The 21,623-nt window shown below is 38.7% G+C and overlaps 8 protein-coding genes across 15 annotated transcripts in view; 4 read left to right on the top strand and 4 right to left on the bottom strand.

The window, feature by feature from the left end:
* LOC136259932 (alpha-aminoadipic semialdehyde synthase, mitochondrial-like) overlaps nt 1-959 on the bottom strand; it is a 13,719-nt gene extending 12,760 nt beyond the window's left edge. Inside the window, exons 1-4 of one of the 2 annotated variants that reach the window (XM_066053507.1) lie at nt 707-959; nt 535-661; nt 267-486; nt 74-214 (exon numbers count right to left, since the gene is read on the bottom strand). In XM_066053507.1, coding sequence (XP_065909579.1) covers nt 74-214; nt 267-486; nt 535-661; nt 707-797 — 579 coding nt within the window. In that variant the 5' untranslated portion in view covers nt 798-959. The remainder of the gene's footprint in view (nt 1-73; nt 215-266; nt 487-534; nt 662-706) is intronic. The other variant, XM_066053506.1, reaches the window with a different exon arrangement.
* Nucleotides 934-4,237, top strand: LOC136259929 (alpha-aminoadipic semialdehyde synthase, mitochondrial-like). 2 transcript variants are annotated; one of them, XM_066053503.1, is made up of 11 exons: nt 937-1,375; nt 2,436-2,520; nt 2,583-2,650; nt 2,848-2,994; nt 3,041-3,119; nt 3,188-3,315; nt 3,362-3,547; nt 3,594-3,682; nt 3,734-3,845; nt 3,899-3,961; nt 4,010-4,237. In XM_066053503.1, exons 1-11 carry the CDS (start codon nt 998-1,000, stop codon nt 4,112-4,114), a joined length of 1,440 nt encoding a protein of 479 aa, XP_065909575.1. In that variant the 5' UTR covers nt 937-997; the 3' UTR covers nt 4,115-4,237. The 2 variants fall into 2 exon arrangements, with proteins under 2 accessions (XP_065909574.1, XP_065909575.1); XM_066053502.1 differs by having other exon boundaries at nt 934-1,375; nt 3,594-3,845.
* Nucleotides 4,146-7,244, bottom strand: LOC136259925 (myotubularin-related protein 14-like). Its single transcript, XM_066053496.1, has 20 exons — nt 6,913-7,244; nt 6,709-6,851; nt 6,536-6,653; nt 6,374-6,443; nt 6,283-6,325; nt 6,112-6,231; nt 5,970-6,046; nt 5,848-5,918; nt 5,717-5,794; nt 5,601-5,664; nt 5,432-5,517; nt 5,310-5,386; nt 5,221-5,257; nt 5,103-5,161; nt 4,982-5,046; nt 4,878-4,932; nt 4,720-4,816; nt 4,644-4,669; nt 4,519-4,590; nt 4,146-4,474 (listed from the first exon to the last, which is right to left on the bottom strand). The coding sequence occupies exons 1-20, from the start codon at nt 7,036-7,038 to the stop codon at nt 4,297-4,299; spliced, it is 1,662 nt and encodes a 553-aa protein (XP_065909568.1). The 5' UTR covers nt 7,039-7,244; the 3' UTR covers nt 4,146-4,296.
* Nucleotides 7,065-9,913, top strand: LOC136259924 (target of rapamycin complex 2 subunit MAPKAP1-like). 2 transcript variants are annotated; one of them, XM_066053495.1, is made up of 18 exons: nt 7,065-7,215; nt 7,276-7,372; nt 7,433-7,549; nt 7,637-7,701; nt 7,750-7,883; nt 7,931-7,987; nt 8,040-8,073; nt 8,309-8,385; nt 8,433-8,499; nt 8,545-8,603; nt 8,659-8,729; nt 8,784-8,899; nt 8,952-9,056; nt 9,107-9,228; nt 9,281-9,335; nt 9,389-9,474; nt 9,525-9,663; nt 9,718-9,913. In XM_066053495.1, the coding sequence occupies exons 1-18, from the start codon at nt 7,143-7,145 to the stop codon at nt 9,837-9,839; spliced, it is 1,596 nt and encodes a 531-aa protein (XP_065909567.1). In that variant the 5' UTR covers nt 7,065-7,142; the 3' UTR covers nt 9,840-9,913. The 2 variants fall into 2 exon arrangements, with proteins under 2 accessions (XP_065909567.1, XP_065909566.1); XM_066053494.1 differs by having other exon boundaries at nt 7,433-7,701.
* Nucleotides 9,819-11,105, bottom strand: LOC136259950 (polyglutamine-binding protein 1-like). The gene is made up of 8 exons (XM_066053529.1): nt 10,944-11,105; nt 10,763-10,866; nt 10,627-10,706; nt 10,516-10,577; nt 10,399-10,466; nt 10,264-10,321; nt 10,145-10,211; nt 9,819-10,052 (listed from the first exon to the last, which is right to left on the bottom strand). The coding sequence occupies exons 1-8, from the start codon at nt 11,002-11,004 to the stop codon at nt 9,896-9,898; spliced, it is 657 nt and encodes a 218-aa protein (XP_065909601.1). The 5' UTR covers nt 11,005-11,105; the 3' UTR covers nt 9,819-9,895.
* LOC136259953 (uncharacterized) lies at nt 11,047-12,396 on the top strand. Of its 2 annotated transcripts, none has more exons than XM_066053534.1 (5): nt 11,047-11,194; nt 11,244-11,315; nt 11,401-11,427; nt 11,474-11,583; nt 12,077-12,396. In XM_066053534.1, exons 1-5 carry the CDS (start codon nt 11,121-11,123, stop codon nt 12,319-12,321), a joined length of 528 nt encoding a protein of 175 aa, XP_065909606.1. In that variant the 5' UTR covers nt 11,047-11,120; the 3' UTR covers nt 12,322-12,396. The 2 variants fall into 2 exon arrangements, with proteins under 2 accessions (XP_065909606.1, XP_065909605.1); XM_066053533.1 differs by having other exon boundaries at nt 11,365-11,427.
* On the bottom strand, nt 12,306-19,323 carry LOC136259934 (uncharacterized). Of its 2 annotated transcripts, XR_010703395.1 has the most exons (13): nt 18,896-19,323; nt 18,540-18,638; nt 18,364-18,489; nt 17,768-17,897; nt 17,646-17,704; nt 17,437-17,583; nt 15,969-16,051; nt 15,823-15,926; nt 15,700-15,769; nt 15,464-15,643; nt 15,260-15,407; nt 15,158-15,204; nt 14,122-14,373 (listed from the first exon to the last, which is right to left on the bottom strand). XR_010703395.1 is itself a non-coding variant. In XM_066053508.1 (11 exons), the coding sequence occupies exons 3-11, from the start codon at nt 14,118-14,120 to the stop codon at nt 12,386-12,388; spliced, it is 1,329 nt and encodes a 442-aa protein (XP_065909580.1). In that variant the 5' UTR covers nt 14,121-14,373; nt 15,158-15,204; nt 15,260-15,361; the 3' UTR covers nt 12,306-12,385. The 2 variants fall into 2 exon arrangements, 1 of the variants encoding a protein (XP_065909580.1); XM_066053508.1 differs by lacking the exons at nt 15,464-15,643; nt 15,700-15,769; nt 15,823-15,926; ... (5 more) ...; nt 18,540-18,638; nt 18,896-19,323 and adding exons at nt 12,306-12,958; nt 13,007-13,042; nt 13,098-13,142; ... (3 more) ...; nt 13,521-13,629; nt 13,680-13,760 and having other exon boundaries at nt 13,811-14,373; nt 15,260-15,361.
* LOC136259920 (ER degradation-enhancing alpha-mannosidase-like protein 1) lies at nt 19,021-21,623 on the top strand. Of its 3 annotated transcripts, none has more exons than XM_066053486.1 (13): nt 19,021-19,349; nt 19,404-19,476; nt 19,523-19,626; nt 19,713-19,884; nt 19,941-20,124; nt 20,191-20,282; nt 20,365-20,447; nt 20,498-20,624; nt 20,674-20,844; nt 20,893-20,966; nt 21,020-21,116; nt 21,172-21,387; nt 21,436-21,623. In XM_066053486.1, exons 1-13 carry the CDS (start codon nt 19,057-19,059, stop codon nt 21,532-21,534), a joined length of 1,785 nt encoding a protein of 594 aa, XP_065909558.1. In that variant the 5' UTR covers nt 19,021-19,056; the 3' UTR covers nt 21,535-21,623. The 3 variants fall into 3 exon arrangements, with proteins under 3 accessions (XP_065909558.1, XP_065909557.1, XP_065909559.1); XM_066053485.1 differs by having other exon boundaries at nt 19,941-20,142; XM_066053487.1 differs by lacking the exon at nt 19,404-19,476 and having other exon boundaries at nt 19,941-20,142.

Below are 21,623 nucleotides of genomic sequence, written 5' to 3'. Positions count from 1 at the left end.
ATTTTCAAAACATACAAATCAATAGTAGATAAATACATTCCTAAGTAGGTAGTTGAGTACTGACAATTCATACCTTTCCTTCTTGTAGGCACATAGCTGGGTTGAGAGCATTTAACAATATAGTTGGTGGACTCCAACTAAACTTATACTTTAATGGGACATTAGCAGCTTCAGGTACTGGTAAACCAGTACACCACGATGTGTATGATGTAATCTATAGTAAGCATTTTTATTATACAAAAAAAAAACAACAACCTATTTTGTACCTTTCCTCCTTTCTCATGCACATCATCGAAGCACTGTACAGACAGCATATGATCAAGACCTGGATCAAATCCAACTTCATTGACCATCATGATCCCAGCATCTACGGCTGGTTGGTGCAATTCCTTCATTTCTGGACTGACATAACTCGATGTTAACATGTGCACCTTATGTTGTAGGCATGACTTGGCAACTGGTAGGTGTATTCGAAATGGTAACATGCTAAAAACATTATTAGCATAAATATATTCATTTCATTGGATATTGTACCTGATAACAAGGTCATTACTCTTGACCAACTTGGACAAGTCAGGTTCATTGTGTATTGAAACTTCAACTGGTTTAGTCCCTGAATAAAGTGAAGCTATTTCTTCTGCTTGATTGAGTTGGTTGGAGGCTAAACACACGAATCACAATCACATCTAGAACTTGAATAACATACCGATAGTAATGTCAAATGCCCGACACTTTGACAAATATGATACCACGGGTCTCGCCATGTAGCCGGACCCTAAAACAAGAATCTTGTTCATTTTTACGTGAATAGATAACTGTCGTCCTGGCGCCTAGATCCTAGTTATAAACTCTTCGCCTGACCACTCTTCGTGTGTTTCGTAGTAAAAATACCGCACCCTTGATACGCCCCTCACACTCGCATTTTTTGTTGCCAGGTAGCATACTCTAGCGCCCATTAACTTAGTTAAGCGCTTCGAACAGTATAAATAGGTGCGAAATGTGGCGTTTCAGATCCAACTTTAGGTGTTTTTCAACTTCTTTACCAAGTAACATGCAGCCAGTGATTGGAATATGTCGGGAAGAAGGAAGTGTTTGGGAACGAAGAGCTCCGATGAGTCCAAGTCACGTAGGCCAGCTTGTTCGAGAAGGATTTAAAGTTCTTGTACAGCCATCGTCAAGGCGGGCTTACACCGCCATGGAATATAGGTTAAATGGAGCTGTGATACAAGAAGACCTCAGCGAAGCACAGGCAATTTTTGGCGTCAAGATAATTCCACCTGAACGTATTTTACCTAACAAGAGGTACGCCTTCTTTTCACACACAATAAAGGCTCAGCCGGAGAACATGAAAGTGTTGGACACTCTAGTGGCAAAGGTTGGTAGCTGTTCTACAAGTGTAAGCTTTGTATATTAATAGAACGTTCATTAGGGGCAATTGTTCAGTACTTTTACTACCTTTGTTGATTGCAATTAATCTTCCATTAAAAATTGTCTACCTTCCTACAGTTAGGGAGCTAAGTGATTGACCACAATGTGTACATACATAGCATTTGTTTGGCGGGTAAAGTTACCTTTGTGTATATATTATGGTTTATGACAATAACTTGTTCATGGGCATGGTGTTGAGTAATAGCAAGAATTCATAATATATATACTGAGGAGGGTATCCTACTCTCATATACCCCTGTAGAAGGATGTATTGTGAAGTTATGACATAACGACAAGGTGTTGCGGTTTGTGATGTACGAGCAGCCATAAAAGTGCAAGAATCGTTAACACCATCACTCGCAACGTTCAGGATAGCCGTATTTATGAATGGCCTAGCAAGAAACGCCTACGAAGCGGTCTTAACCCATGAAGGAATGATTGTAGTTCAGTGAGAAATGCTTAGAGCTGGAGTTAATTTGGTTGCTAGCGACGTTGTTTGGCATGCGTTCAATCGATACCATGTTCAACTAATGACATCATTAATTATACAAAGAAAAACTGGCAAACTCAGAGAAGAAGTGTTACGCCATAACTTCACGATACGCCCTTCTACAGGGGTATATGAGAGTAGGATACTCTCCTCAGTATATATATATATTATGAACTCTTGGTAATAGTTGACCTATAAATGGCAATAAATGCTGTCGAATTCCTACTGTACAAGACATACATGACCCCACTGGAGTCCTATAAATGGCAGTAAACACTGGAATTCCTACTGTACAAGACATACGTGAGTTCACACTGAAGTCCAGGCTATTATTTTGTTGGCAAATGAAAGGCAGTACTTGAATAAGAAAACGACTTTCCTTACACACTGTTGAAAAACAGGTTGAAGCAACCGTGCAACCAAGTGCTGTTTTATGCTAAGTACAGTGCTCAAACTTGTGTGTATGATGATATACTGGTGGACAATATAATAATTTGCTTGTATTTTTCATTTCTAGAAAGTGTGTTTTATGGATTATGAAACAATGGTAGATGAAAAGGGAGCAAGATTGGTAGCATTTGGGAGGATGGCTGGAGTGGCAGGTATGCACTCATGTCCCGCTTATGTCCCACTTAGTGGGATACTTGCGTACCCATGATATTAGGAATGATAAATATTTTATATGGACTGGGCCTGCGTCTATTGTCACTTGGTTACCACACCCCGTTCATGGTGAGCTGGATGATGGGGTTTTAATTGAAGACACTTGGACTTATATTTAGGATTATAGGTTGTACATAATACTAGTCATATTAGCTTAATGTTTAATAGCTAGATGCTGTTAGTTTTTTTAATGGCACATTTGATGTGTTGAGCTTTATTGGATGGTTAAATGTAGCACTATTTTCTATTACTTGGTCCATTTTTAGCATGTTGGTTGTGCACACAACTATTCGAGTTTGAGCGCTGCTAAATCAGCCATCAGCAGTTTGGGTAGACAAATTCAATATGGTTTACTACCGGACACTCTTGGGCCTATGGTATTTACCTTCACTGGAGCAGGCAATGTCTCACAGGTAAGTGATATGATTTCTGGGCTGTTCAGATCACAATAAACAATAGGGAGCTCAAGAAATATTTCAAGAATTGCCACACGAGTATGTTTCTCCTAAGGATCTTAAGGATGTTATTGAAAATGGAAGTGAGTTGCTCTAATACGCTGTGTCTCATGGGTGAAGATTATAATTACATATTATTGTTTGTTTGTAGATACTAGAACAGTTTATGCTACTGTTGTTGATGCCAAAGACCATTTGGAGCATGTAGATGGTCACGAGTTTGTCTTTAAAGAGTTTATGGATCATCCTGAGAAATTCCGTTCTTCTTTCAATGAGAAGGTGTGTATTGGTTTGTTAGATCATCATTAATGATTGTGGGTTGTAGATAATACCCTACACCACTTGTCTGGTCAATGGAATCTACTGGGCACCTGGTAGTCCCAGGATATTGTCAGCTGAACAATGCCGACAACTACAATCAAAGGAATGGGAGCTTGCCTCATCATTCACAGGATCACCCAAACTTCCCCAACGACTTCTTGCCATCAGTGATATTTCAGCTGACCTTAATGTAAGATTGTGTACATATACAGTACATGCCTACTACTGTACCGTAGGGCTCTATTGAATTCATGTCAAGTTGTACATCGATTGATTCTCCGTTTGTACTATATGATGCCCACACTGGAAAATCTCTCCCTAACACGTATGATGTAGTAGAGTATATAGTGGTATATTGTATACTGTGTAATTACAGCATGTCAGGACCTGGTGTACTAATGTCGTCTATAGACAATCTACCAGCTCAATTACCCCTTGAATCTACCAACATGTTTGGAACAATGTTACTGCCCTACATCAAAGAGTTTGTAAGCTGTTGTATTGTTTGTTATTCTTGGAATTTTATTGTCTTCTTTAATAGCTGAAGGTTGATCCTAACAAGCCAATGGAATCACAGGAGGATGTGTCACATGTTATTAAAAATGTGAGTGCTTCATTGTTGGTCATTCCAACGCTGTTGGTTCTTCAATAGGCATTGATCACTCATCAAGGAAATCTGACTACAAGGTTTCAGTACATTGAAGACCTAAGGAAACAGCAGCAGCTGAGAACCATAGAAAATAGCAGTTGTGAATAAAAAGAAAAGAACCAAATCCCACTCTATCAAATTATGTAAACATAAACAATAATAGCATCTATATTATTTTTCTATATTACAATATTACACACCGTCATAATAATATGAAAAAATTAAGTTTAATATATTACAAAAATTCCTACATAATAGTAGTCATGTATAATAGGAATAAAGGAGATGATTTAGTTGTTTCCCATTCCAACAGTAGTGGCCAGTTTACTGAAAAATCCAGTAAGACTCCTTGTGGAGGACGTTGGATTAGTTTCATCCGAGAATTGACCGTACAACCTCCAGAATGTTGATCTGACATTTCTGAGTCTGCTGCATCGAATACTCTCTTGATTAGCTGTCATGTCTGCACTGCAAGCCAACAAAATGGTAGACAAAAGTACGGAATGACTTACTTCGAAAACATTGATGGATTTGCGTGGGTATCAGATTCACCTAAGCTTCCTTCACTATGAACAACTTGCCAACTACAGACACAGAGAACTATATAGTGGAAGTTTCTACTACTCTTAGCTCTCACCTTCCATACGAAGTGGAATAGTTTTGCTGTAATATTAGCAAGTAAATAGAATATGTAACTAAATAATATCACATACATCCGAAGGATGTGAGTTGACACTAAGTGGTTGGGAGACAGGATAACTGCAGCTCTTCTTGTAGGATGGTCCTTTGGACGGTGAACCGAGATACAACCTGTAAGAGAGCAGTTAATGTACATAACAAGCTACAATGGTTCCTGTACTACAATACATACATTTCATTGTCAGTTGGAGACTCCTGGATACGTGATGAGGTATCACCAGTCACTTCTGTAGATATGTTATGAATTACAAGAACCATATGGCTGGTACAACTCACCATCAAGTTTGAGATCAGAGTCCGTCTGAAATAACATTCCTGAATGATTCCTCTTACCAAAACTACTGCAAATTTTAGGAAAGTAATTTAAAAAAAATCAATGACATTGTGTTATACATACCAAATTGAATAGCTATCCGATGTGATGTATTGTAAAAAGTCAAAGCAAAAGGCAAATATCTTTTGTGATACAAAAATCAGTTTCATTATGGCACAATAGAAATATAATCACAACTCACAGCTTCTCCCTTGTTGAGTCGTTCAAGAAACTGATGACTACACAAAGTGCTGTAATATACCCACAAAAAATTTACAGTTTATAACTCACCCAAACAATAGCCAGTCATAGGCTATGGTGAAGTACAGAATCTCAGCTGCACACAATGACTTGTGTATTTTACCATCCTGCACACATGCATTAGTACTGTTGGAGATTGTATAGTAACTTACAGCCCAAAGGGATAGGCGGAGCAATGAAACAAAGAGTGGTGTACGATCCCAGCCAGACACACAGTGAATCAACATACCACCCTCTCCTATAGATACAAGAAGTTGCAATACATGTGAACACCACATACGCACTACAAACATGCATGTATGTACACACATGCAGAGATACCTAATGCAACACTTTGTACTAGAAATTTCATGTAGTTCTGTGTTAGCTTTACCAAATCCCAACTCTAATGGAGATGTCAAACAGGTAACACAGTTGAACAGCAATGTGTGGTTTACCTGGTAGTTCTCCCATGTGATGTTGAGATCACAGTAGCATAGAGCAGGGGGTATGTTAAAATCTGCATCAACCATTGGCTAACAAAAAGAAATTTAAAGCATTCAAAAAGGAGAAAAACACAATTGCATACCTGTGACCAATTGTATCGAAGGCCTTGTGCTAGATGCTCGTTCTCTCGGTATTCTTTGAAAAATTCACAACCTACAGCAGTAGCCATAGAGTAATGGTGCCTTGAGCACATTATGTGCACACCTGGAAAAGGCATGGATACCAAGTTGAAGTCATTGTGGTAGCGATGACCTTTGTCCACTTTCTCAGATGAAGTTACTCTAATATTACACACAGTTAGATATAACGTGTCCAACTCTTGTTCACCATACGGGTAGGTACTTACGGGACACCAAATTTTATCATCTTGTTTTCCACCATCAAATCACATATTAGGGATACTCTCAGGTATTTGAGTAGCTTAATATCCTGGGATCTTTGAGTAGTCAGTATATCACCATTACCACTGTTGTACAACATGATATACATATAAATAAAACAGTCAACAGGAACTAACTTGTCTTCTGGACGAGATTGGGGTTCTTCCGTGGAGAAGAGACCTTAACAAACAAGGGATGAGCAAAACAGTAAAACTAAAACTTGCCAACCTATCCATTCCATTCCACTTCTGCCTATAATTTCAGCTGCTGATGCTAATGTGGCTGACCTACAAATGTACTACAACAAAACGACAGTATTAACAACATATTTGTAGTGAGCATGCAAACAAAACTCTTGCAAAGAAAGGTTACCATTTGTGGATATAATACCTTATTATCAAAGCACATAACCGGAACAGCAAATCTCTGACGACATCTTGCCAGCCGGCAAGATATCATTAAATCCCGCAGCTTGTCAAAGTTTGCCTCAGCCAGAAAGGTGAATTCACTGCAGCCGTGGTAACACACACTTTACAGTGGATACTGTATAAATAATGACTTACAAATCTTTGTCAGAAATTTGGGCTAGAGGTACATAAATTTCTACTGGATAGTAATTGCTGATGGCTCCATTCTTGTTTGAAATTTCCTTAACTTGGTAGTCTTTGCCAAGCAAGTGGAGACACCTCTTTTGAATAATATCCACCTAAACCGTTAATAACGTATCACTACATTGTGCACAATGTCTTCAGTTGTCCCCCATATACCTTACGGTCTGCGTTGTTCGCCTTGTAGGGAGTTTTAAAACAATGCTCAAATAGTTCATATAGACATTCCCCTGAAACAAAGCTAGAGCTTTCGTTATCCCCACTCGTGCCCTCTGACGCGGCCATCCCCTACTTTTCTATAATCATTTTTTTTACACGCTTAAGTTTGGAACAGATTGTCTAGTTTTCTACTCGGTTTTTTACGGTTACGTGACAACAACGAACACTTTATGGCGTTTCTAGATGATCCCAAAATCCTCTTATCGCACCTACGACACTCATTTATTACTAGTGACGATACAGGCGAGTTGCAGAATGACGAATCCATCTTTGTTTACACCTCCAAATAATGCCCATGTACAGGCATTTCAGAGTTAGTCATGATTACAGAAGACCTGGAGAAGGAAATTAACAATGAGCAGTCGTTTCACAAACGTGCTTCAAGGCTCAGTCGAAAATTGTGAGCTATACATGCACCTAGCTGGTTATACCCAACAGTTTGTAATCATCATGCCTGCAGGCAACACTCCACTGTGTCACTATTTGCAGCAAAGTCACTAGATATCAGTACTAGCCCCACCTTGTCTGGCCGACCAAGAGAAAGAGGCGTAGCGTTCAACGTGCAGCGAGATAACAGGTGTAATTGGTTCTGTGATATTCCTATTGTGATGTTTTGTATGTTGGTTGCAATATATATTTTACTACAATTTCTGTGTTTGACAAGATTGGATACCATTGGAGAAAAGAAATGCAAGAAAATTACATGGAAGGATTTGTCAACATCTCAAGGTAGTATGAGTACCACACTTGCACTTGTTACCACGGTGATCCAAGTAGTGGACATGTCAGTGTTTGAAAGACAGGATATAAAGAAGCCAGACAAGGTACCTTCACCGTTGACTTTATTACTTCAGCAAGAAGAGGTAATGAGGACCAACCCTTATTACTCTTATAGTAGGCATAATGGAGAGGTTAGTGCTGCTACTGTTTGTGTATTGTTGACATGTTGGGTGTGCAGGGTCACCAAGGAGCTGTGGCCACTAGTAAATTCAACATATTCTTTGCAATAGGAGAGGTAGGTGGTGGCTAATATGCTAAATATTGCATTGTATTAAATTGGGCGCTAGGAAAACATGGAACCACTCAAAGTTTGCATTTTAAGTGAGTTGGTGTTGGCACTAATTTACATTTGTGTGTGTTGTGTGAGTGGCCTGGTGTCAACTGTTGGAGTTGTATGTAATTGTAAACCTTTGGGTTTCATGGCTTCTTTCTGTGAGACCTGGACAGCCCTCCTGTGTGGGTGGCAATAGCCATGTTTCACACTGCTGCCAGAAGCTTTGCTTTGTCTGTGTGTTGCATAGGTTGTACAGTAATAATTTGCATGTTGCCTCGTCAGACTCAGCTACTGTTCAAGATTTAATTGGCTTGTCTTTCTGGAAATACAATGAAGGGAGAAAGGAGCCAGTAAAATTTGTAAGCCATAATGTCATACAGGTCAACTTGCTCATTGTAACATACAGAAAAAGATAGCAAGATACACTGTTAGGATAGCTGAAGATGATGGAGACATTGACACTGATCTCCCAGGTATGGTGATGACCAACTTAAATTATTTCAAAACTTTCCATGTAGAATTAAGATCAGAAGAAAAAATAGGCAAATTTGGTTTTACCTCTCTGGGAATTGTTGAGGTAATTTTGGAAAAGCAGAAAAGTACACAAAGCTATGTCAACTGTATTATTGCAGAAAAACATGCCTCCATCACCTGGAGCAGAACACAAAACGAAACAGCATCCCACTCAGATGGCAGTAAAAGTGTAAGTGTAAACAATATCCAGTGAAACATTAACACTGTATCACATGTCCTTTAGTTATTTTGATCAAGGAGGCTTCTCGACCATAGCTGTGAAAGACCCAAAGATGAAGATGCTAGAAATATTTGATAAAGTAATCAAGAGACGGCAACTGCACAAAGGTCCCTTAACAGGTATACATTCACACATTCAATGATTGTTTAGCAACATTTGCTATTTCTCAAGACTTTCAGCTGGAGAAGAAAGACCTGCCTGGAATACCAGTTGATCTTAGCCAGTCACTGGACGTGCAAGACAGTGACGAGTTTTTGTTAACTAGGATACACACAGGTCAGCAGCAATTAAGTGTGGTCAACAATAGTGTCTTCATTTGTTTGTAGGCAAATCACCACCAGTATCACCCTCATCAACAGATGATGTAGATGGCTCACCTTCTCCATTTTCCAGACATGGGAAATTTCAGTCATCAGTCAGAGCAGAACTCACTAGTTATCAATTCAAGGTTGTTGTTATTAATATTGTTGTTGTTTATATCATTTGTTGTTGATGTTCAGTCATTTTCTGTTACTCAAGTACACAAAGTTAGAAGCAATGTTCCAGTGCAGTTAGGTTAGCCGTCTTGTCCATGTGTCATGAACTCAAGGAAGTTCAACTGGTTACAGCAATCTCTAGCAAGTGGATTGAAGTCAACCCTGAGGGAGGCAGTACTAAGTCAGCTCTCAAATTTTTAAAACACAATCCTAAAAGAGTACGAGTTCATTGTATGAATCTAACTGAGTTTCTCCCTGTGTAATATAGTCATCATACAATATGGAGCAAATCTGTGATTGTGAATTAGTGGATGAACGAGGACACAAGGTGCAATTCAGACTGGTACGAAAGGCAAAAGATGGAACTTTCAAAAGTACCTTATTCGAGGCCTCACCTAAAGATGCAAGTGAGATGTCACATGCACTTTGTTTAAAATAGTAACTTACATATTCTTTAACAGAGGAGATTATTGGCAAGATCAAACACATACTTGAAACACAGGTCAGTGCAGTAAGGCGAGAATACCTTGAGCAAGAAGATAAATCAAGGAGAAACTCTAAATCCAGTGTGACCAGTCAATAAAATCATTTTTTATAATTCTTACAGTGTATGTGCATGTATATATTTAATAACAATATTCATCTTTTTTCATCTTTCTTTTTGCCTTCTTTGTTCATTTGCAAAATGGCCCCAGGACTGGGGTATGGTCTCATTTGGAATAAAGGACCATTAGCAGTACTATCAACACCAGTCTTTGCCTCAACACCAGTTTCTAGACCTGATGCCCAGGTTCCTCTAGCAAGGCAAATACTCATTAATGGCATAAATTATAAAATACAGGGGTGTGTATGTGCCCCTGTATGGTAATGGCTAAACCACTGATTTACCTTGGCACATCAGAGTATGCACTAGGGTCCATAGGATCCAAAGCATCTGATAAACTTGACCGTTTTCCTAATAAATACAATATATAATTAAAAGTGAGTGACCACTACATGCCACTAACCTTTTGATTTTATATTAACAGGTTTTGGTGGTTGTTCTATAATTTCTTCAGCAGGCTCCTAAACAATGTAATACAGGTAAAGAAGCTCAGTATAAATGTTAAGTCATTGCAGAAAGAGTTAAGGGAAATTCTGACCTGATCAACAGGATCATCATCCCATACAGTTGGTAATGGAGGAGGAAGATCATCACCTCTGTACACAGCTAGTAGTGACACCACTTATTACATACACTAGACATGTACACAACATACAGCCTGGTGGAGGATACCATGATACTTCACTGGTTTTGATGTGCCAAAAGTACGGATGATTTCTGGTAAGATAATTGTAGCCACAATTAATATAATTTACTTCTCTCATACGTTTTACTATCATTAACCACTTTCCAATTAGGAGGTAGGCTCAGGTTTTTGACAACTTCATGAGGGTCAACTTTTGGTTTCTACAAATATTTAGTTGTAATACCACATGACATACTCATACAAGTATGTTAGGTACTTTTCTGGGCTCGCCGTACTTATCATAACAATACTCAGTACACTCATGATAAGGATTGATCTTGTTAGGACACCCTGTTGGGGCTGACGTGTCTTCTTCTACATCTAAATATTGAAATAATAATTACATAATTACTGATTGTGGGATTAAATTATTTAAAACTGCACAAGCGCAAGTATACCTTCTCTAGATATAATTCCTCTTTTCAGCAACCTCTCCTGTAGCGCAGATGGCAGCGGCATAGTATGAACAGGACCTCCTTAAAAACAAATTAGTGTCTAACCGTTTTATCTAGTAAATTTACGTGTTACAGTAACCGGTATTTAGCCAATCAAAATCATTAGCGGTAAGTAGAAAAATGAATGAGGGGCAAAGCGGCAATGACGAAGCAGTTCAGACCGTTCTGTTCACTTACTCCAAGCCAAAGAATAAGTAACTCCTGTAAATACATGTATTATCCTTGTACCTCAGTTTAATACAGGAGGGAAAACAGTCAACGCATTCCATTCTACAGAAACCCCTCCAAGACTCAAACTTCACTGTACCAGTCTAGGTAAATATTAACAAGTCTCCTAGTACAGTATATCATACACTACATGCAGAATAATGCAAATGAAGAAAAATTTTGAAAATCCTAGACCAGCAAACATCAGAAGAGCAGCCAGGTAAGCATCATCAACAACATGAACAATGTCCATGGGTGATGAATAGAGCTAAGACTACACCCAGCACATCTCTTTGGTCAATAGAAGAGGCTGACAGTGAAACAAAACCAACAAAGAAATGTGAAACAAGTAACACATCATTTCATTCCATATTTGGTAAGAATAATGAACCAAGGGGTCTGTAACTCAGAAAAATCCTGTATGAGAGATATCAGACCAGGATTTGGAAAAAAAACAAACTTTGCAGTATCCAGATTATTTGATGTTTAGTATCCAAAGCTACATGGAAAAAGTAAATAAGATTTCATCCTAACTGTGCGAGATTTCAAGAGTTTCTGACCCCTTGGAATGAATGTACAATTCACCAATGCAAAGATGGCAGTTGGATATTAAGCCATAATAAGTTGATCTTACATTTCACGGATGCTGCGGGTCAGTGCTTTGGCAGACTCAAAATTAAATGTGTTTAGCTTTTGCTAAAGATTGAGACACTCTAATAGAGCAGTCATATAAACTCCAATAAAACAGTCAGTTGTAGTTAAATGATTTTTGACCTGCCAGGTCACTGAAACTGATTACTTTGGTATGGCCTAAGTAGCAGATATACATTCTGTGTAAACAGTGTATAAGGCAACTAATCACCCTGTAGATGATTCATGGTTCCCAGATGACTTGGAGCTCAGTTTCCACAATGGACAACTAGACTGTTCAAAATTGGAACTATCAACTTGTTCAATGGTGCCTGATATTAATAGTGCCCAGCCTGAGAACACAGCACAACAAAACTTTTATGATCTAAACATTTCAAGCAAAAGTGACACTGGACTGACAAGGAAACGGACATACAGGGATTTTCCTGACTTCACCTACAAGAAACCTTGCTTCAATAAATGAATTCATGAATAATTAGAAACACACATATTTACAATTATAAGATTATAGGTTATCATCAACCACTTCATATAATGATATCATCATCATGGTTGTCATTGACTACTTCATATATGTCATCATCGTCATGGTTATCGTTGACTACTTCATAAATAGCATCATCATAATTATCACTTTCTGATTCTTTATCATCATCCTCTATCAGTTCGTTCATTTCTTCAGTGCGTGGTGGTGTTTTCTCTTCATCTGAATCATCTACTTCACTCATTTTCTTTATTTTATACCCATGAACTGCACTTCCAGCTTGTGGAGATTCTGTGTCGGTGCGAGGAGCATCATCTTCAGTAGTTATGGAAGACTGTGGTTGTGACCGTTTCTGAATGACCCCATAAAGCGGTTCACTATTTGTACTTGTTGTTGCTGCTGCTGCTGGTGTGTCAGAATGTGTTGCTTTACTAGTTGTAGAGTGATCACTGGCTAGTGGCTGAGAAGGATATTCAACATCATCGTAGTCATGATTTACTGGGTGTACAACAGCTGGTGATGGTTGATTGATTACAACTGACGGAATAGGAAACTCAATGTCCTCATAAATTGTATCAATTGTTTGACCAGTCTTTGATGGTAATGTAGTAGGTACCTGGGACACAAAACACAATGTACACATGGCAAAAATATCCATGGGTACCTCTTCTGTTGAAGTCTTTCTAGATAATGGTTGTTTCTATATGCATGAAACACAAGTACACTCAACCCCACATTAACCTAAAATTACTCACTGGAACAAATCCTGCCTGCACAGCATCGCTAAAGGCTAATAGTACCTATAAATCACATATACTACACACCGCTCAATCTGCTATCACTTACAGCTTTGCCAGATTTTTCTGCCTCAAAAACATGGCAAGTATATTTGTTGCCACGTCCCTGCTGGGTGACAGTGGTAAAACCAAACAACCTACAACAATAGCAAGTGTTACTCTATTGGACACATTACTGTCTACTCTGCTGACTTTTCATTGTCAGGATGAAATCCCCAGAAAGGTATGTTCTTCCAAGAAAACTGTAGAACATAAATGTTTTTAAAAAATTATATTAAAAAACTGTTACATACCTGTACAGTTGGATTTCTAGTTTTAGAGTCAAGAAGCCTAATGGGAACAATGACATTATGACAGTAGCTGAATGTTCAAGGCACTCACTGTAGTTTCTTTTCTGTCACCGTCATGGTGGAATCTTGTGTTTTCACAATGTTCTGCATTGCTCTTGCTGCCAGTACTTTACGGATGGTAGTTGTGATCATGGCCTTGCCTGCAACAGTGACAGTTAACAGCAAACAACCTAATAATACACACAACTACCTCTAGGTTCCTTGACATCTGTTGAACCCAGAAACCTTACTGTAAATTGTTGGCTGAAATTAGGGTCCAGCATTTGTATACCTGTGACACAAAGTAACTACACCATTGTTAGTATGCAATAATGTATTTACCAACTACGCAGCTCTCTGGAGAAGAAATATCAAAGGGTTCTTGGCCATCCTCTGAAGATAGCTGCACAAGTTGACTCGCCAGATCATGAATCTTTGATTCCAATGTAGTAATCTTTAGTATGACCTGTTTGACTTCCTCAGAGTTTTCTGCTACCTGCTTCTCAAAACCACCCTGTAACTGGGCCACCTTCTCTGTATGCTGTTTAGCTAGCCTATCTTTCTGTTCATCTGATGCTTCCTCAAGTCCCTGGACATAGTTAAATTGTTCTTGTTCAAGTAGTTGCTGTTTAGTCTGCTCCAGTGTAGCCATCTTTATCTCCAACGTGTTCTTCTGTGTGACTAGGTGGTCCCTTTGAGCATGACACTCATTGAGGTCTTTCCGCAATCTTAGTGCATCGCGTTGTTTATCTGCTTGTTCTTGCTTGCTGGCCAACTTGGAAAGGGCTGATGACAAGACGTCAGGGTCAGGTCCCGGCTGGCTGGATTTCTTCTTTGGTGATGGAGGCCGTGCATTATTCTTGGTCTGTTCCTCAACCCACTCCTTAATCCTGTTACGTTCATTCCTAACACAAAATGTTCCATGTATACACATAACGCATAAACATGTATGTGTGCACACCACATGACACACACAGAGCTTTTCCCCTAAATATTCTGAGGGGGAATATTTTCGAGGTTGAGCAATGTAGCTAAAAATTAATTAAGGCCAAGCAAAGTACATTGCTAGTTTCTCACCAGCCACTTCCTCAATTTTTGATACAGGCAGGCGGTTAAAAAAGAGAACCAAAATCACATCAACAGCAGTGCTCAACATAATGTCTCTTACGTGATCTGTCAAAATGACAGACCAACATGCAACATGGTCAGCCACTGGTACATAATAGTAACAGTTTACATACACAGTGTATTTTAAATGCTTATTTTGGTATGTAATAGTGTCAGACCATTTTTAATTTGGTCGGTCACTGTGACTTTTGGGTCGGAAAATCACAGATGACAGCCTGTTATTCTGAACTCTGAACAGCAGGTTACAATGATTATCAAAAGACTTATGCTTACGTTTTATCACCTTTCTTGAAGCAGGAAGAAATGTTTTCTTAGCTGTCAATAATGGCTAGTTAACATCAAATTGCTAGTGCATGTGATCAATTATAGGGTGAAAGGTGATGAGAAACTATCAATCAACTTTGCCTGGCCTAACCCCCAAAACTTGCAAAATCAGCAAATTTTTCTCCCTTGAAACATTTAGGCTTGGTAGATGGAAAGGTCAAGCCAGAAGCACCAGGTGAAAAAGATGTACACACCAATGCATACTGCAGTATCTACCACAATCTACAGAGTACTTACTGTATCTCCTCTCGAGTTGGAGCAGAGATGGGAGGTTCAGGAGGCACCTGTACACGTGTTATAACATCACACATGTACACAGCCATTAGAGGAAACACTCACTTCAATACCAGAAAATGCTGAAATATTTCGGATTGTCGCTATCCACTAAATAAAGTAGCAAATTTTTTCAAAGCAAATAAAAGTTTAGTCATTAAGTTAGCTAACCTCATCTCGCAAGTTAGCGTTCTCTGCTTGAAAGAACAATGGCCTATTGGCAAGAAAAGGACAGCAATATAGAAACCAAATTACACCATCTTTTCTTACTGTTTGAACTTGTAGTGAGTCACTTCAAATGTGTAGCGCCTGTCATCTATATTAACAGGGGTCACCCCACAACCTCTCGCCCGCATCACCAGCACAGGATCTCGCTTGTGGTTGATCTGCATGTAGAGGGAACCCTCTCGTGTCAAGAAATAATATCGGTCCCACTTTCCAGTGTTCTTACTGTAATGATGACACTGCCTGACTACTATTGTCTACTACACTATAGGGTGACTTACTGTTTGTGAAACAAATAGCCAGCCTTATAAGTGAGTTTGAGATTGGGAGGAACACACTCTGCAAATGGATCTAATGGTAACACATTGAGTAAAATATGTAATTGTAAATAAAAGAAAGCATACTGGAAGGGTCTGGGTCAGGATTGTAATATGACGTAAAGTCTTCTTCAATTTTCTCTTTGTCTCTTTTCATCATTTTCAACTCGTATTGCAGTTGGTTGTTGGCTCTAAGGTGGCAGTTAAGTTTGCAATATTGGAAAACAAGTCACCTCTGTGCTTCTACATTGACATTTGTAAGGAACTTTCCAACTTCATCTGTGAGAACTTCATGTCCCATTTTAAAGTGAGTCAACTATACGTAAGAATAAAAGAATGATAAAGTGCTGCTGTATAGGAAGCTTTGGGCCCAACAAAAGGACAAAGGCCTTGGTCCCAACAAACAAATTTTTAGAGGTATATCGATATGTGTTTTTGGCATTTACTGATATCCAACACTGATATCATCAAAAGAAGCTGATAACTGATAGTTAATCCGATATTTGCATTACAAATCAAAGTACCATATTCATAGGCTTGTGTTGTGCAATCCAGGAAACTATAAACTATATAGGCAGCCACAAACATTTTAATGTATCCTACCATGAATGGATATTTTTGTATTACTCCGCATTTTACTGGCTTGTGAAGATGGCTGGTACAGCAAGTTTTTGGTTCTCTTATATAAATGTACTAACTATATATCTGGTTCATTTGTAAAAAAACTACGATAAACTTTTCAACAATATAATCACAGGCATTGTATGGCTTCTCATAGCGTAACACTTGCTGTAGAGTGAACAATAATCCACTGAAAAGCCTTACAGATAATCCACTGGTACTGAACAGCCTTACAAATAAAATAGTAAATGAATAATTTGTTTATGAACAAACTATTGCTACTGTATAAACATCGGTAGCAATATCGGTCCCCATGCCATTTCGTACTGATATTGGTAAAAAAAAATCCTGCCAATACTTTAGCCAATCTGATTATCGGTACACCTCTACAAATTCAAGTCATTAAGTCTAAGTCCCTGAAATTAGGTTAGGTAATCCTAAGGCTGCAGCACATGTTGCTGTCAGACCTTCAGTGCTGGTCAGTTAATAATAATAATAAAATTCTGTCCTCCTACAGCAACACCCTATGAACATAAGAACTTAATCCAAGCTTTAATTATCATACAGAATCTTTTATTGTACTGATGAGGTTAAAGAAGAACTTTGAGGGTCAAATCAAAAATTGATGATCAGTATAACACTATAAATGTACATATAATCAGGAAATGAGCACACACACTAATCACTTTCAATAACTATAACTTGTAAAACTAATGGGCTCATTTTTATCCTTTCTGTTATAAATATTTCTAAGTTTTCTGTAAACATGGCACCATTAGTAAGTAAGAAAACTTCTGAAGCATTTCAGTGTCCACTACCTTAAGTTAGTAATTCCATTGCAAACAGCAGAATATTTTACTGAGGTCACAATAGGATTGAGAACCCATATCCATATTTGGCACACCGTTATGACACTGCAGCTGGACATTTTAAAATGTGTGGTTTTAAAATTTAAAATACCCTAAGAATACATTTTTTCTTAATTCCTGCATTTAAATACCTTGAGGAAGCCTTTATTCTTAATCTCTGTACTTATTTTTTGTGCATTCAGCAATTAAAATAATAGATAGCTCCACCCACCTGGCAGTGCATGAACGACAGCATTGATTGCAGAAGCACACACTGCTTCATGTACTCCACACTGTTCAGATCAACATAGTATGCCAACGCAGCCTGATGAAACTGCTTCCTTGCTGCATATAAATCTGAGTTGGCATCAAATCTTGACTGAAGAAATAAACAAGCATGCATGCCACACATGTACGCATGAATGCACACACATACTATACCCGTTCTGTTTCTCTGACTTTAGATACTTTACTATACTTTGCAGTGACATCATCGTGTTCTGCAAACAATATAGCAAGGGAATATAGCAAATTATACCACATTCCAGTATTGAGGTACCCACCCTTTCCAGCTGCCTGAAATGCTGACTTCTTTCGCTGAACATTTGTCAAGTCATTCAATAGAAAGTTAGTTAGCGGCTGGATAACTCCATTAGCCAACTGTAATCCTAACATCTCTTGCCAGCCGCACAACTAAAAACAGCAGCCAGTACATAATAAATGTGTTATGGTGGCATATATACACAGTGACTGCCATCTTGTCAACAGTGACAATTCACTTAAATACAGTACAGTGAAATGGTTAGTCAGTCACTCTACATGGATGACTTTACTACAGAGTCTTGATTATCAATGTGTCCACATATCAGTTCATACTTTCCCAAGGTAACACATTCACAATGAGCTAATACTTATTTTATTTATGGTTCACCAAGCATTCCTATGGGGAAGCCCTTAAGTGCGCTAACAGGTACATTCCCTCTCTTGGAGCCAAACCACACAGCCTGCTCTTCACATCTTTACCGTGTTATTACCAACTAACAAACAGGCTTTTTCCTTCAGGCATCAGCTCAGCATACTTTATAATTGGCAATAAAGAAATGATCATGTGTGTAATAATACTTTCAGACAATACGCGTATTTATAAAGTTGTACTCACTTCTTTTAACTGTCCTCCCAGTTCACTCATTGCATGGCAGAGAAACGAGCCAGGCTGGCTGGCCCCAGTGTGCTCAAATTTCAACAAGAGCTCAGCAATAGCATTCATGCTTTCCTGTAGCTCAGCCTGTGCAGCAATCAATGTCACTAACAAGGTTATAATTACTGCTAATTTACCTGATGAACTACAAACATTTGAAACGCATCTCGTAAACTGAACACGTAGTCATTCAAGGGTGCCATACCCCTCTCTATTTGGTCTACAGCATCTTGGACCTAAATAAGAGCCCAAGTTAATAGTATTCTATCAATTTTGTCAAATGACAGGGTTGTAGAAAAGGACGTCTGCATACGTGCTCCTCACATATCAGCATACATACATTGCATTACCGTTGAAGATATATAGCTATTTAGCCGAGGGCGCATTTAGCACCCACGTTGTCAACGTATTAAATTGCTCTCTCGAGCTTGTTAGTTGTTTTAATAAGGTGACAACTTTTGCTCATAAACCAGATAGCTCGCTAGCTGTTTACCTGTGGAGAGTTTTCAAGTGCGTCATAGAGATTGATCTTGACTTCGGACGGCTTGGAAATATCGACACTTGACATTTAGACTATCATACAATCCAAGCTTCTTGCGTACCCAACTTAGCTTCGTATAATTTCGCGCATGTTGTGTGCGAATTTATTAGAATATGATGCAAAATTTAGTTAGGTTATGGATCACAGCGATAGCAATGAACATAATTTCTAGATTACTATTCCCTCAGCTAATTCTACTGTTTACTCAGATTAGGGAGGGATGGGTGAACACTCCTGTATCGCCCCTGATCCACAAGCCTTTCCCTGAGGAACTCAGATTAGCATTTCGGGATCGAGCCAGGCGAATGTTCTACGATGCGTACGATAACTACATAAGACACGCATTTCCGATGGATGAGCTTAACCCCGTAAACTGCTCCGGGCGAGGAAGAGACTGGAATAACCCGTGAGTGGTACCATTAAGTGTTAATTAATTACATAGCTAGATATATTTACACAGTGATAATATTAACATCAATGACGCATTAGGAGATTATTCGTTAACCTTAGTAGACGCACTGGACTCTCTAGCAGTAAGCATATGTATGCTAGGTTGTACACCATGCATTGTGTCGGTAGGTAATGGGAAACTACAGCGAATTCCAGCGAGCAGTCAAGTTAGTAATAGACAATGTATCATTTGAAAAGTGCTCCACCGTACAAGTATTTGAGGCTAACATAAGGTGAGCATGTTGTATAACTTTTTGTGGTTACCAAAAATTACATACAAAATAAAATGGCCATGTGATATACAAAATTTATGTGTTAGAGTTTTGGGTGCATTACTGAGTGCCCACTTGTTAATGATGGATGAGGAGCAGCCATTTGGTCCCCTTACTCCGGAGTGGTATAACAATGAATTGCTTGAGTTAGCTCACGAATTAGGAATACGTCTGATAACAGCTTTTGATGACTCCAAACTAGGAATACCACATCCAAGGGTGTGTTACAGAGATGTACAATTTATGCATCCTCCATTTTTCATGTTTTGTTATAGGTCAACCTGTGTATGGGTGTTCCTGTTAACGGCTCCACTCACACTTGCACGGCAGGTGCTGGGTCACTGGTGCTAGAGTTTGGGCTGCTGAGTAGGCTAGTGGGGGACCCTGTGTTTGAAATGAAGGCCAGAAGAGCTGTGAAAGTATTGTGGGACCATCGTGATCCAGTGACTGGACTTGTTGGTAAGTCATATCTTTTAGGTATTATTATGTAAAATACACATTCTTATATTCACAATCCCTATACAGGCAACACACTTGACATACAGACTGTACAATGGGAATCTAATTTGGCTGGTATAGGGGCAGGAATGGACTCATTTTATGAGTACCTATTAAAGGTATGGCTCAGTTCATCAAGCATTATTATTATTATCAAGAGTTAATAATAAGAGAGGTGTTATTATTAACTGTTTTTAATAGTCTTATGTAATGTTTGGCGATCCAGATGATCTGTACATGTTCAATGAATTTTACCATAGCATTATGAGATACTTGAAAAAAGGGTAAACAGCTACTGTACTTTTCATATTTTTGAGTAGCTCTTTTATCTTAGTCGTGCCTGTAGTCAGTGGTTACCAGGATTAACCAATGCTCCCCATTATGTTAATATTGACATGACATCTGGGAAGATTAGTAATTATTGGACCGACTCATTGTCTGCCTTCTTTGCTGGCCTTCAGGTATCAGTGTGGTTCAAGTAGGAGGCAGTGTAGTGTGTGTTCTTTACAGGTCTTGATAGGTGATATTAGTGAGGCTGTGTGCACTCATGCTTTCTTCTACTCCATTTGGAGACGTTACCAGTCTCTTCCTGAACGGTTCGACTGGAAGAGCAAACAACCTGTCGTGTTTTTCTATCCCTTAAGGCCAGAACTAATAGAATCAACTTATCTTTTATATCAGGTAAAATCATGATAGTGTTCTTTGTATGTTATTAGTTTTTGTGTTAAGGCCACTCGTAATCCATTCTACCTCTACGTTGGTAGTGACATCCTTGAGAGCTTGGAGAAACACGCTAGGAATAAGTTAGTTCAGTGACATTGGCTTTGATGCATGTGACAGCTTTAGTGATCAACAGATGTGGCTATAGTACAATACATAATGTATTGGACAAGAGCCATGAAGATCGAATGGAAAGCTTCTTTCTAAGTGAAACCTCCAAATATCTCTACTTAGTAAGTGTAATTGCTAGAGGTAGAATGAGCTTATTTATTTAATTCTTATTTGTAGTTATTTGACAAAGAAAACATTGTGAATAAGAGAGCTTCACAGTACCTGTTCACTACAGAAGGACACATCATCAAACTTGACCCCATATTTCGTAAACCATGGGTGGACTATGAGGGCTGGTTAGACAGCAGCACACTTGACATGACAGGTAGCTGTTTGAAGAACAGTACTTGCGGCCGACAGCACTCTTCAAAAGACTGTGGTGCATCAAAAATGGTTTGGAGTAAGTTAGATGGCTGTGTTGATTTTTTGCATTGTTTACAGCAATGTGAGTCACTGCACTTTCCTCACTGGTATGATCTACCTCTTAGCAGAGAAGAACTAGGTCAAATTGAAGCTCTGGTTGGCTTACATGATACATAGTACATGGTGTATTATATTATTTTTAATAATGTAAATACATTTTTATACCAAATTTCATGAACATAATTATGATGATCCACTTTCTTTAA

The sequence above is a fragment of the Dysidea avara genome, chromosome 7, assembly GCF_963678975.1.
Source record: "Dysidea avara chromosome 7, odDysAvar1.4, whole genome shotgun sequence".
NCBI lineage: Eukaryota > Metazoa > Porifera > Demospongiae > Dictyoceratida > Dysideidae > Dysidea > Dysidea avara.
The sequence above is the reverse complement of the archived record's forward strand: the minus strand, read 5'-3'. Positions and strand labels throughout refer to the sequence as shown.

What these genes read in the sequence shown, in the direction of transcription:
- LOC136259929 (XM_066053502.1), top strand. Translation starts at nt 998, where the DNA reads ATGTGGCGTTTCAGATCCAACTTTAGGTGTTTTTCAACTTCTTTACCA. An exon ending in TGGACACTCTAGTGGCAAAG is followed by an intron (nt 1,376 to 2,435) that starts GTTGGTAGCTGT and finishes TTTCATTTCTAG; the next exon opens with AAAGTGTGTTTTATGGATTA. An exon ending in GTTCTTCTTTCAATGAGAAG is followed by an intron (nt 3,316 to 3,361) that starts GTGTGTATTGGT and finishes TGTGGGTTGTAG; the next exon opens with ATAATACCCTACACCACTTG.
- LOC136259920 (XM_066053485.1), top strand. Translation starts at nt 19,057, where the DNA reads ATGATGCAAAATTTAGTTAGGTTATGGATCACAGCGATAGCAATGAAC. An exon ending in ACGCACTGGACTCTCTAGCA is followed by an intron (nt 19,477 to 19,522) that starts GTAAGCATATGT and finishes TTGTGTCGGTAG; the next exon opens with GTAATGGGAAACTACAGCGA. An exon ending in CAACTTATCTTTTATATCAG is followed by an intron (nt 20,845 to 20,892) that starts GTAAAATCATGA and finishes TTTTGTGTTAAG; the next exon opens with GCCACTCGTAATCCATTCTA.
- LOC136259925 (XM_066053496.1), bottom strand. Translation starts at nt 7,038, where the DNA reads ATGGCCGCGTCAGAGGGCACGAGTGGGGATAACGAAAGCTCTAGCTTT. An exon ending in AGTACAAAGTGTTGCATTAG is followed by an intron (nt 5,518 to 5,600) that starts GTATCTCTGCAT and finishes TTGTATCTATAG; the next exon opens with GAGAGGGTGGTATGTTGATT. An exon ending in TCAACTCACATCCTTCGGAT is followed by an intron (nt 4,670 to 4,719) that starts GTATGTGATATT and finishes CTAATATTACAG; the next exon opens with CAAAACTATTCCACTTCGTA.
- LOC136259950 (XM_066053529.1), bottom strand. Translation starts at nt 11,004, where the DNA reads ATGCCGCTGCCATCTGCGCTACAGGAGAGGTTGCTGAAAAGAGGAATT. An exon ending in GTGGTTAATGATAGTAAAAC is followed by an intron (nt 10,578 to 10,626) that starts GTATGAGAGAAG and finishes TTATCTTACCAG; the next exon opens with AAATCATCCGTACTTTTGGC. An exon ending in ATGGTATCCTCCACCAGGCT is followed by an intron (nt 10,467 to 10,515) that starts GTATGTTGTGTA and finishes TGTCACTACTAG; the next exon opens with CTGTGTACAGAGGTGATGAT.
- LOC136259924 (XM_066053494.1), top strand. Translation starts at nt 7,143, where the DNA reads ATGGCGTTTCTAGATGATCCCAAAATCCTCTTATCGCACCTACGACAC. An exon ending in ATAGTAGGCATAATGGAGAG is followed by an intron (nt 7,884 to 7,930) that starts GTTAGTGCTGCT and finishes TTGGGTGTGCAG; the next exon opens with GGTCACCAAGGAGCTGTGGC. An exon ending in ACTCAAAGTTTGCATTTTAA is followed by an intron (nt 8,074 to 8,308) that starts GTGAGTTGGTGT and finishes TTGCCTCGTCAG; the next exon opens with ACTCAGCTACTGTTCAAGAT.
- LOC136259934 (XM_066053508.1), bottom strand. Translation starts at nt 14,120, where the DNA reads ATGGCTACACTGGAGCAGACTAAACAGCAACTACTTGAACAAGAACAA. An exon ending in TTTCATCCTGACAATGAAAA is followed by an intron (nt 13,277 to 13,331) that starts GTCAGCAGAGTA and finishes CTATTGTTGTAG; the next exon opens with GTTGTTTGGTTTTACCACTG. An exon ending in GAAAGACTTCAACAGAAGAG is followed by an intron (nt 12,959 to 13,006) that starts GTACCCATGGAT and finishes TTTGTGTCCCAG; the next exon opens with GTACCTACTACATTACCATC.
- LOC136259953 (XM_066053533.1), top strand. Translation starts at nt 11,121, where the DNA reads ATGAATGAGGGGCAAAGCGGCAATGACGAAGCAGTTCAGACCGTTCTG. An exon ending in ACTTCACTGTACCAGTCTAG is followed by an intron (nt 11,316 to 11,364) that starts GTAAATATTAAC and finishes CACTACATGCAG; the next exon opens with AATAATGCAAATGAAGAAAA. An exon ending in AACATCAGAAGAGCAGCCAG is followed by an intron (nt 11,428 to 11,473) that starts GTAAGCATCATC and finishes GGTGATGAATAG; the next exon opens with AGCTAAGACTACACCCAGCA.